The sequence below is a fragment of the Nelumbo nucifera genome, chromosome 3 (assembly GCF_055504915.1).
Source record: "Nelumbo nucifera cultivar China Antique chromosome 3, China Antique-T2T, whole genome shotgun sequence".
Taxonomy (NCBI): domain Eukaryota; kingdom Viridiplantae; phylum Streptophyta; class Magnoliopsida; order Proteales; family Nelumbonaceae; genus Nelumbo; species Nelumbo nucifera.
The window spans coordinates 103,285,867-103,298,381 of record NC_142651.1 but is presented as its reverse complement, the minus strand read 5'-3'; the positions used below and the strand labels follow the sequence as shown (position 1 = coordinate 103,298,381).

General features: G+C 39.0%; 1 protein-coding gene across 2 annotated transcripts in view; it reads left to right on the top strand.

Moving 5' to 3' along the window:
• Nucleotides 1–12,515, top strand: part of GCP4 (GAMMA-TUBULIN COMPLEX PROTEIN 4) — a 73,444-nt gene that overhangs the window by 51,318 nt on the left and 9,611 nt on the right. For both annotated transcript variants that reach the window (XR_735447.3, XM_010261231.3), the window contains exons 10-13: nt 1,993–2,048; nt 2,186–2,386; nt 2,494–2,719; nt 5,360–5,448. Coding sequence is in view for 1 of the 2 variants with exons in the window: in XM_010261231.3 (XP_010259533.1) it covers nt 1,993–2,048; nt 2,186–2,386; nt 2,494–2,719; nt 5,360–5,448 (572 nt within the window). In the remaining variant the exon portion in view is untranslated. The remainder of the gene's footprint in view (nt 1–1,992; nt 2,049–2,185; nt 2,387–2,493; nt 2,720–5,359; nt 5,449–12,515) is intronic.

The following is a 12,515-nucleotide window of genomic DNA, read 5'->3' as shown; positions in this document are numbered from 1 at the left end:
TTATCAGTGGGTGGGTAGAACAGCTAACACCATAGCGGATGGGTTAGCTAAACAAGGGGTATCAAGGGAACATTTATTCTGGGCAGCTTTGTAAATTTTTTGTTACTAGTCTGAGGTAGTACATTGTTGTTGTTGTGGAAAGGTGCTAGCTCGTGCCTCTCCTTTGGGCAGGCTGTATTGTAATATCTTTTTGAACTTATTGAATAAAATTTCAATCATTTATCAAAAAAAAAAAAAAACAGTGAAAGGAATCAAACCTTGGATCTTATTTACTTAAAAGAACATCAAAAGATAGGTGCATTCCATGAATAACAAAAAACCCCAAACTTCCTAATCCATTGAACAAGGAATATATTGCTCTAGATTTCCTAACACACTTCTCAATATTCTTTTTAATTTTTGAGTTGTCCATAATAAAGAATCGAAGAAACAATAGCAGAATACTTGCGCAGAAGTGAGGTGCAAAGGCATACACCTTGACTGAACCCTGGGAAAGTCCCTTTAGAAGACATGCCTTGTTTGATTAATAACAATAAATTTATTAAAAATTATAAATCAGATACAATAAAGTACATGGGGAGAGGTAACCAATCTTAATTCTCTCCAAGACAGATATCGATTACAACAAAGCACAAAATAGGCTTTCCCTTCCCACCCCTTGTTTTGCAAGTGTATCTGCAAAGGAATTAGCAGTCCTCTTTACCCATGGTAGACTTATTTCCATGTCCCTTCTCAGCCACTTGTACATCCTTTTTTCATTAGCAAATTTCTATATCTCATTCTCCTTCTTTAGCAGTCAGCCTACAACTAGTTTAGAATCTCCCCCAACAATTAGCTTCCCAACAGAAAGCTCCTATTCTAGGAGGAATTGGGTTACCCCAAACTTCCTTTACTGGAAAAGGTTACTCCAGGCCATCAGAAGACTGCGAAAGAGCTCTAAAGAAATAGGCAGAAGAGAAAGAACCTGAGGGAGACAAGGTCCAAATCCTTTTATCCCCTTATAATGGATCTAACACCACTCCATCCAGGACTTTAATTAGGATTGAGACAGTTTAATTTAGAATCTCTTAGACCCCCTCTAAAAACCCAGATCCCACTCAAATCTGAAAAAAGAATTGGAAGGATCTAACACCACCCCTTTGGAAGACGTGCTTTTGGTTTGTGCTTTTTTTTTGTGGGAATGCTTAGTTCTGTGTAAAGAACTGTGATTGAAATCACTAACGGTCAGGGGCACTGCCTTTAACCCACACAAGGACTTGTTTAGGCTTGCCTCAAGGGGCCTTTTCAGAGGCAGAGGGTCAACCTCGTAGGATTATGAAGTAATCATGTAATGCGACTAGGACACCTTGAAAGTTTCACATACTTGAATTGTTGAGTGCCTGAAGAACTTTGGTATGATTAACATATTCTTCATTTCACTCCCACTTTGTCAATTTGAATATATTTTATTTGTTATGATTATGTATTTCAATTTGAGCCAACGGGACTTTTAAAATATTTAATTTCTTTTAAAATTTGGGTTTGCATTTTTATGCATTACTGTTTTTTATTATTTATTTTAAAAAAATCATGCCTTGAAAAGGAAACATGTCAAGCCTTGTACCTTGGGCGCTACAGGGCACTTGCGACATGACATTAAACAGAATGGAATGGTGAAACAGGATTCATGAAGCCAATCCCATATAGTTGGGATGAGGCTTAGATGAGAGAGAGAGAGAGGGAGGGAGGGCTGGCTCCTGTATGAAGTTGTTCTTACATAAATATTCCTAGTAATTGACTAATAGTTAACCTACTTAATTAACTATGCTTATCATCTCAACCATCTCTTCATCCCCATCAGTTTGCACCTGCATTTTTTTGCCCGTATGTTTTGTCTTGTCTCCAGCATAAAGTTGTTAGACACAATGCATTGCTAGTTTAGACCTGATCTTGGATGGACTTTAAAGGTGCTATTCATATAAAATAAAATCATTGACACCGTGTTCAATGCAGGCAGCCATAAAGACCATAGGCGATGAGGACAAATATTTTTCAAGAGTGTCCTTAAGGTTTGATCCTTCTTGACTGCAGTCTCTGGTTTGAATTAGAAGTCTAATTCCATCTTTTGCCATCATTCTCTGTTATGTTATCTGGTTTTTTGAGAAAAAATTGCAGAATTTAAATTATGCATCTCCACCACTACCAGGATACCATCATTTGGAATCACAGTTACACCCTCCCAAGTGGATTTATCAAAGATGAAATCTAATCCTGATGGAAGCTCTGGTGTTATTTCAAAAGGAAATTCTTCCTCTGAGTTGACTCTTGATGGTTGGGATGGTATTGCCCTTGAATATTCTGTTGATTGGCCGTTACAATTGTTCTTCACACAAGAGGTGCTTTCTAAGTAAGGCCTCATGTTTATTGCTGTTTTCAAATGTCTTGTCTATGCCTTGTTAGAGTTACTGTAGATTTTCTTAGCCTCATCTTAATGTGTTTAACATGAGTCTTCAGGTATCAAAGGGTTTTCCAATATTTGCTTAGATTGAAACGTACACAAATGGAACTGGAAAAGTCGTGGGCTTCTGTGATGCATCAAGATCACACAGATTTTGTAAAACGTCAAAATGATCGAATGAATTGCTCCATAACTCAGCAGCGTCGGCAACGGTTTAGACCAATGTGGCATGTTAGAGAGCATATGGCCTTCTTGATTAGAAACCTCCAGTTTTATATCCAGGTCATGAGTTTTAATATGACACTTTGAAATTTATTAATTAACTATTATGTGTGACAATTGTTCCAGTTTACTGTCAAAACTGAATTGATATGGATATTGTTTCAGTTTTGTTTGTAGCACCAAGTCTTGAATGCAAAACCTACTAAGTTTTGGTGAAACTTCATTAAAGTTTTTAGAAGGTTATCTCCATAGGATAAGATAATGCAGAATCATGGTCAAAATGTAGGTAGCATTTCAATGAAATCTCTGTAATAAATTAATAAAACAAAATAAAATAACAATATGTTTGTAAGCTCAATTAACTTTTGAAGATATTTACTTTGAAGGCCAACTATTTTATCATGTCAGTTATGGCCTGGCCTAGAAATTGGTTTAAACACAACATTTTCTAACAAGTATATATTTGTCAGGACACAAATAATAAGTTCTTAAATAATGCAATCTGGTCATGTAGATTTTGCCATGTTCTTTTGCTATTTTTTTCTAGTATAAGTAACACACTGTGCAACTATTTCCAAACAAGACTTATTAATGCAGTGTTGATCAGCCTGTGCTCATGAGCTATAAGCATTTTATAAAAGAAATACACATCAAATAGTTTTTCCATAATTATCTTTTTTTGAAAGAAGGTAAGGTAATTTTATTAAATAGTAGTAGAGAATACAGAGGGGCCCCAGAAAAGGAGCAATTTGACAGAGTACAACTCAAACAAACTTCTAGACCTTAGCTGTGCTCCAAGCACCCTAGACCGGAGACCTTTCATAGTTGCCGTCCAAGAAACTAATTTTCCTACAGTACAAGATATAATACAGTCTACATCCTTTGATTTGTTTTGAAAAATTCTTCCTATTTCTTTCCACCCAGATAGTACCGATCACTGCTGCAGGAATAGCCAACCACATATTTTTTTGCCAGTTTGGAGAGGCCTTAGAGTTCCCAGCTCCATAACAGGTCCAACAGATTACTTGGCATGACTCAGGAGAGGCCCACAGAAAAGAGGAAATGCCCCCATAATGCTGCTGAAACAGGACAATGAATACATAGATGGTTGTTGTCCTCCTCAGCTTGACCACATAGCTCACACAACAGGTTTTGAATCTGAGTTTCTCTTCTGACCAGATTCTGTTTAGTTAGGTTTCTATCCAAAGCTACAGCTTAAAGCAATGCATTTACTTTAGATGGGGGAATTTGGCTCCATATTTTATCAGCAGGAAAATTCACTCTATCCCCACCTGATAACATTCTGGCAAAGGAGTTCACTGAAAAAATTCCATCTGCAGTCCACTTTCAGGTCCAACTGTCTTCTTCCAACAAGTTTAAAGCCTGACTGGAAAGCATTTCAAACAGTTCCACCACTTGATCCACTTCCCAATCTTGAAAAGCTCTTCTGAAAGGACTCCAGGAAATGATATTTTCTCTCAATTTACAGCAATCAGCTACCATTGCATCCTGATTCTCTGCAAGTTGGTATAACTGGGGGAACAGCTCTTCTAAAGACCTGCTGTTGCACCATTTATCTTTCCAGAATTTCAGCCGATGACCAGAACACAGTTTAGGAGATAGACCACTGTTTAGAAGAGGAAAAATTTCTGTAACTTTCTTCCATAAAGAACATCCCAGAGAAGAGAAGTTTGAAATGGTTATCCAGTCACCTCTGTCAGTTTCATACTTGGCTGCTAATAATTTCCTCCACCAACTGTCTCTTTCTTTTCCAAATCCCCATATTCATTTCCCCAGTGATTATCTTCGACAGTAACTTTCATTGATAATTAGATTTTGGGGAAATTTTCCTACATTTATGTTGAGTTGGGCCTAGTTGTTTTTATTCTTATTTTAAGTTATTTAGTTAGGAAGTTGTTGGGCTTTAGGCCCATTAGTTTATGTTTTTAAGTTGTGACTGTTCAGCTACATTAGTAGCCACCCTACTAAGGGCATCTTTGTAATATCTCATCCTTTAAGTTAAGTATAAATATAATGAGGGGTTGGCGGCTAGGGTTAATCTAAGAATCCTGGTTGACTTCCTACTCTTTTCTCCTTCTCTTTTCTTCTCTACTGCTGAAATCTTTATCTTCCTCCTCTTTCCCTTCACAAGAAATTTGACTAAATCTGCAATCAGTGATTTCTACTATTTACTTTGGGGGAAGCTGGAATATAGTCTTTGCACACAGCCTATTCCTTTCTCTTTTATTCAATATAAGCACAGTACAATGACTAAAATATCCTTGCTACATTGAGCATAGACACTTTAATATAATCGGAAAATATATTGATGACAGAGACCTAAACAACTCGTGTGGGGACACTGCTATCATCACCCATGCCTTATACCAACTATATGGGGTCGGCTCATGAGTCCTGTTTTGCCAATCTGTTCTATTTAAAGCCATATCCACTTTAAATTTTAAAATGCTTTACTTGCTACTTTTTCAATTGTGTGCATCATAAAGCATCAATTGGTAAGGACTAAGGATTGAATAGATGTCTTTAGTTGGTTCAGTTTTAGATTTCTTGCTGTTAGACAACAGGGTGGGTTTTGAACTCCAATCAACTTTTGAGATGCTAATAGCCCCTCTATTTGTTGAACAACTTGTGGCTTTTATTTGCTCATAGATAGGTTCAATATTTTCTTTTCTTTTTCAGGTGGATGTGATAGAATCTCAATGGAACCTTTTACAAGAACGTGTGCATGATTCTCATGATTTCACTGAACTTGTGGGCTTTCATCAAGAGTAAGTAAAGTAAATTGCTTTTGAATATTATCATTGATACTACTATTTCTTATTTTTCTTTTATCATTAATTTCCCTCTTGTAATTATCGAAGTAGATTATTTAAAGTTGAAGACCCAGACTCGGAAAAACCGACATTTAATACTTTCTCATGTCTGTTAAAGCTATGTTTGTTTTTATAGAAAACAAGAGAGAATTGGAAAGTTGAGGCAAACCCAAGTTCCTTTTGAACTTTCCCTACTTGTCATTTCTCCTTTATTTCCTAAAAAACCAAACACAGCTTATGTTGCTCTGAAGACCCTTCGATCAAGGTGTTTTCTGGAATTATTGATTCCAAATCTAGGTTTGTGCCTTCTACACTGTTCACCATTAATTTTTTTTTTTTTTTTATGGAAAGTAAAATTACCATTCCGACAAAAAGCTTGAGTACATCGTGCTTAGGAAAGGAGGTAAGTCAAAACAAGCAACCTCCCTATTAAGGGTTTGAGCCCTTTTAGCAATTTCATGGGCCAAACCATTCCTGTCCCTTGGAATAAACCTTTAAGTCACAGAAAGATTAACAGACAAAAACTTGATATGGTCCACCAGCTGCCATAACTCCAGGGTAACACGAACGTCCCCAGAATTTAGAATATTTACAGCATTTAAATTATCAGAAAAGACAAATATTCTTGGGACAACGTTCAACAGCAAAAGATAAAGCAGCCTGGATCACACTCAATTCCATCTGTAACACCGAACCAGCTACCTGAGATTTCCTCCCTACAGCAGCCAGAAAAGAGCCTGACAGCCTGTGTTAGTCAGACAAACAAAAGCAAAGGCCCCATGACCATTAGGACAAACACTCCCATCACATAAAAATAAATAATGTGCCCCATTACTTAAAGATCGCCAAGATGGGGTGATATATACTTGCTTACTAGTAAAATCATCATTATCTTCCTGGTTATTCAAAATACTGAAGACATCATTCATCACTTTTCGAATGTAAGAGAAAGCTTGCTGAGCTGTCCAAGATTTTCCTCTAAAAATGATATCATTTCTGAACCACCAAATATGATAAGCAATTATAGACAATCACAATAGAAACCCTACCCAATCTTGTTTATTATTAAGGGAGACAAAAGCAGAGGAGATCATCTCCAGCACAGAATTTTGCCCCACCCCTATAAGGCTTCCCATTAGAACCGGATTACTCTAGCAAAAGGGCAAAGAAAAGAGGTGCATAATCAATTAATTATCAACCCTACAAAAACTACACAAGATAGAACAAGCAAACCCCTTACAGTTCAGAACTTAAGAGGTAATGACAAAACCACGTATTCGACAAGTTGTCATGCGACTAATCTAACTAGTCTTACTAGGAATGGGCTAAGGTCCATTTCTTTAAGTAGTTCATGTACATAACTGTTGCAAGCCTTATTGGGCTTGACTAATGTATGGCATGGGACCCACAAAGGTCTCATATCAGCCCACATTGGGTTCAGCCCATGCTTGGAGAGGCATAGCCCAAATTCACTACACAAGGGTAGTGGGCCCCTGAGCCAATTGAATTGGGCTCAGTTTGGGCTCATCACTTAAGTCTTAAGTATTCCTTGGTTTCAACTACCTTATGAAGCCCAAGGATAATGGATTGATATGAGATAAAGCCCATTAGGTTTCAACACTGTAATGGCCTCTTGCCCCTAACATCTCAGCCCTAAATTATCAAAACATTGCTCACAGGGAAGGACCTCTTCCTTGACTGTAAAATGCAGTGTCACACCCTTTGCTTAGATATAGCGTAGGATTAAAACCTTTTGCAAACCATTTGTAGAAAATGACATAATATAAGTATAAGTACATTTTGCAAAGAGATTTCAAATATAGTTGAAATCTACTACCGATAGTTTTAGGTTTCCATAAACGAGAATGTAAACCTTGATATTCACTTTGTTTGACAAAGGGGCTAATCCTATCATGATAGCCCACTTAGGTAATATCCTAAACTGCTCTAACATACCCAGGTATTTGACCTTACGAGGATTTCATTGGTTGGCATATCAAAGGTAGCTCAGTCTAAGACCTGTAGTATCATTATCAAGTCCGGGGTTAAGTGCAACTTTCTAGTTTTGCTCATCTATCTCCAAGGTCCAGGGCACAAGTGGAAATTGGTCCATGTTAAGTGTTATTTACAAATACCCATTGTCTATACTTAGGGTTTAAACGTAACAGCTGAGACAAGTTGCTCCACCAATTTGGCAGCACATCGGTGTCAGCCTTGTTAGGATAAACTCCCCAAGTTTATCCAATGGTTGAGTACTTTTTTTTTTTTTGATACTTGAAATGATTTTATAAATCAGCAATAAAAATAGTACAAAGTCCTCCTGGAAAGGTACGAGTTGCAACCTCTCCGGGCTGGTTAAGTACAGATTTCCAAATTAATAACAACTTACATAGAAGCACAAAAAAGATCTTCCCTAGAAACCCCCTGTTTGGCTAGAGCATCATCCAAAGAATTAGCAGACCTACTAACCCATTTTACCTCAACTCTCATATTGCTGGTTAACCACTTTACTTTTTTTATGAGATCTTTGTAGCCCCAAATGGTGGTATCCAAGTTTAGGAGCCACCTGGTTACCACCTGAGAGTCCCCTTCAACTAGGAGATGCTCCACCCCAAGCTGGTTGGCGATCTGAATTCCTTGTACTGCAGCAAGTATTTCCGCCCTTGTGGGATCCCCCACTCCCACCGGTCCTGAGAATAGGGAAATTATGCTGCTGTCCTTATTTCTCAGGATACCCCCTATACCTGAAGGCCCGGGATTGCATTGGCTGCTTCCATCAAAGTTCAGCTTAATGACACCTTCCAAAGGCGGAACCCATTCTGACAGAATTCTCTCCTTCTTTGTTGAAGTGTTGGCTATTACTAGCCAATTTCTCCACAAATCATCAGGAGAAGTCATCAAAGATATCCACAGTTTTCAGCCAAAGGATTGCTCTTGTTAGGATACAATCCTTCATTTCATCTAACACTCTTTCCTTCTCTAAAAAAATTCTTGCATTCCTTTCCTCCCAAAGAGTCCACAGAGTGGCTGCCCTGACACATCTCCACATGACCTTACCTCTTCTAGTGTGCCAAACAAAGACAGATGGGTTGAATAACAAGCTTAAACCAGAAGGCAGAGACCACCTACCTCCAAATAGACAAAGGCTCCACCTCCATATAGCTGTAGCAAAGGAACAGGAGATCAGCAAATGGACACAGTCCTCATTCTCGGCCTTACACAAGGAACACCAATTTGGGGAAAGACAAAGCAAGGGTCTCTTTTTCTGTAAGTTTTCCAAAGTATTGATCTTCCCATAGAAGACTTCCCAGCAGAATACAACAATTTTTGGGGGAATAGGTCACGCCCAGACTTCTTTGACAGGGAATCCTTGGGAAGAGGGGTTAGAACTAAGGGATTTTAGAAAAGAAGAGCAAGTAAAAATACCTTTTGGAAGAGGAGTCCAAATCCGTTGATCAGAAGAAGTGGGGTCCAAGCAAACGGATTCTAGTAAATGAATTAGCTCAATAACACAATTCGACTCACCATCCCTTAACCCTCTACGAAATCCAAAGTCCCAGTTTAAAGATAAAGGGTTTAACGGGCTCGAGAGAAAAGTTGCAATTGGCTCATGTTTGTAAAGGGAAAAGGAATAGAGCGAAGGGAAACAATCTTTGAGGGGTTGAGTACCCACCCAAATATCCTCCCAGAAAAGAATAGCATTACCAGAACAAGCATCATACCTGATGAAACTGAGGAAGCGAGGGAGAATACCATGTATAGCCTTCCAAGGTGTAGTAAGGGTAGCTCGACGAGATATCCCGGAATCCCAACCATTTCTTGCACAACGATGAATGCTTGCCACCACCTCATGCCATAATCTCTCTCTCTCTCTCGGGGCCATCTCCATAGCCACTTCCCTAGAAGGGTTACATTCTTCAACACTATGTTCCTTATCCCTAAACCCCCATTCTTCCTTTGGTTTGTTTACTATCTCCCATCTGATCATGTGATCCTTTTTCACCTCTCTTGGTTCCCATAGAAAATCCCTCATTCTCTTCTCCAGTTTCTTAGCCTCCCTTAGAGGGATCTTGAACACAGAAAGGAAGTAGGTTGGAAGGTTGGCAAGTGTAGCCTTAATTAAAGTCAGCCTACCCCCTATTGAAATGTAATTCTTTTTCCAAGCCGCCAAGCACTTATCAAATTTCTCCACAATAGGGGCCCAGGAACTACTTTCTTTAGGGTTGGCTCCTATGGGTAGTCCTAAGTATGTCAAAGGCCAAGAAGAAATATTGCAACCTAAGCATTCTGCAATGGATTCAATCTCCCTATTCTCCAAGTTTACTCCAGCCACACAACTTTTATCAAGATTTACCTTCAAGTTGGAGACCCTCTCAAAGGTACTTATTAAGATCTTAAGGTTCTCCACTTTGCTTAACTCATTCCCTTCACAGAAAATAACAATATCATCAACAAACTGAAGGTGAGTTATTGGAATGCCTCTGCTCCCTATTCTCCATCCCTTTATTTGTCCCTCCTCATCTGCTTTGGAAATCATCCTACTAAAAACATCAGCAACAAGTGTAAAGAGGAAAGGGGAGAGTGGATCCCCTTGTCTTAAGCCTTTATTGGCTGGATAAAAGTCCTTAACCATCCAATTCACCAGCACTGAATAACGACAAGAGTGTAAGCATCCTCTTATCCACTTACACCATTTATCCCCAAAACCACGTCTTCTCAACATCTCCAGCAGAAAATTCCAATCCACTAAGTCATAGGCTTTCTCCAAGTCCAGTTTGCAAACAAATCCTTTCCTGCCCGATCTCCTTATCTCTTCCACACTCTCGTTTGCAATAAGGATCTGATTTGTAATTTGTCTATCCTGAATAAAGGCTCCTTGTGCTTGGATAACGAGAGAGGGGAGGACAACTTTGATCCTCCTAGAGAGCACTTTTGCCAGAATCTTGTAAATGCTTGTCACCAAGCTAATTGGCCGAAAATCTTTGGGGTGTCTGGCATCATTCTTTTTGGGACTTAAGGCTATAAAGGTGGCATTGATTCCAGGACTCACAAAATTTTTATCCTCAAATTCTCTAAATACTCCAATTAAGTCTTTTTTGACTATGTCCCAATAGTCCTGATAAAATGCCATTGTAAATCCGTCAGGGCCCGGTGCTTTAGCCCTATCCATAGAAAAAACAGCTTGTTTAATTTCCTCTTCCTCAATCATTCTTTCCAGCCATCCCTTATCTGTTTGGTTCAAAGTTGGCCAATTCTCCTCCCCAACTATTAACCGATTCTCTAATGGTCTTTGATAGATGGATTTGAAGTGATCCACAATCCTACTGGCAATCTCCTCTTGAGAGGTTATCTCCACACCCTCAACCGCAAGCTTTAATATCAAAATTTTCCTTCCTCTCCCATTAGCCAAATCATGAAAAAATTTGGTATTCCCATCCCCTTCCTTGATCCACTTATGTCTGGATTTTTGTCTCCAAGAAATCTCCTCCCTCAACAGTCTCCTCTAGCTCCTTTTTCAGTTTCCTCCTCATTTCTCTGTCTTGCTCATCCATCATCCCTTGGGATTCTTTTGCATCTAACTCCTCAATCTGAACCAATAATCTAGCTTTTACCTCCTCCACTCTTCCAAAATGAACCTTATTCCATTCTTTTAATTTGCCTCTCAACCTTTTTAGTTTTTTGTGGAATCTAACCCCTTCCCATCTCACTTCTCTCATTTCTTCACTCCACCATTTCTTAACCTTAGGCAAGAAGTCTGGGTGTGTCAGCCACATATTTTCAAACCTGAATGGTCTAGGTCCATTGCCAAGAGGTTCTTGTCCTACTTCTATAGGGTAATGATCAGAGGTTATCCTAGGTAGAGCCTTAGCCACCAAACCTCTCCAATGGCTCTCTCAACCCTCATTAAATAGGAACCTGTCAAGTTTTGAGCAGATTGGGTTTTCTTGGAAGTTGGACCAAGTGTAGGTAGCCTGTAGTAGAGGAAGCTCTCGTAATTCACAGGAATTTATGAAGTCATTGAACTTCCTCATTTGTGAATCTTATTGTATTAAAATCACCCCCCAAGCACCAAGGACCTTCCCACAAACCTTGAATCCCATGAAGCTCCTCCCAAAGCTCATTCTTCTCTCTGTGATTATTTGGACCATACACGTTTGTTAGCACCCAAGTAAATCCATCTTCCACCATTCTGAATTTTAGGGATACAGTGAAGTTTCCTATTAGCTCCTCTACTGGTTCTCCGAAGTCCTCCCTCCACAAAGTTACTATTCCCCCCGATGCCCCCCATGACGGAGCTGAGCACCATCTTACCCCTCTTATTTTCCAGATCTCCCTGACCCACCTTCTATCCAATTCAGCTAATTGTCTCTTGCAACATCACAATATCATGTCTTTCTCTTCTAAGTAACTCCTTAATCGATCTCCTTTTTCTGGCACTACCCAAACCCCTTACATTTCAGCTTATTATCTTCATTACCTTTCAACAATTTATTCCTCCAGTAAAGTGTTCCTTCATTTAGAACCCCTCTTTCTTTCCCCTCTACCACTGAACTCGACATCCTCTTTGATGTCCATAATTAGTTTCTCTACTTCAGACTATTTTTTCTTTTTCCTACCCTTGTTTCCCACTGCCTTTCCTAATTCCTGCCTCAATCTATTGGTTCTTGCCTCTGATTCTGGGTTTTTTGGAGCCACCTCCAACATTTCCTCCTTCTGTTTATATTCTTCTAGCAGGGCACAAATCTGCTCCCAAATCCTTTCTAGCTCCTCTTGTTTCCTTTCTAACTGTTAGTGGTGTTAGTGAAGGGGTATTTCGGTCTTTGTACTTGTTGAGAATGTTGATGTGTACTGTTATGTTAGTTCGAGTGCCTCTTACTTAAAGAAGGGCACTTAAGTCTTTTCCAATAAGTTAATAATATAATAATAGGTCTGGCCGAATCTAGGGATGACTTTTTTCTCTAATTCGAACCAGCCTTTCTCTCTTTCCTCTCTTTTCTTTCTTCCTCTTTCCTCTCCTACTT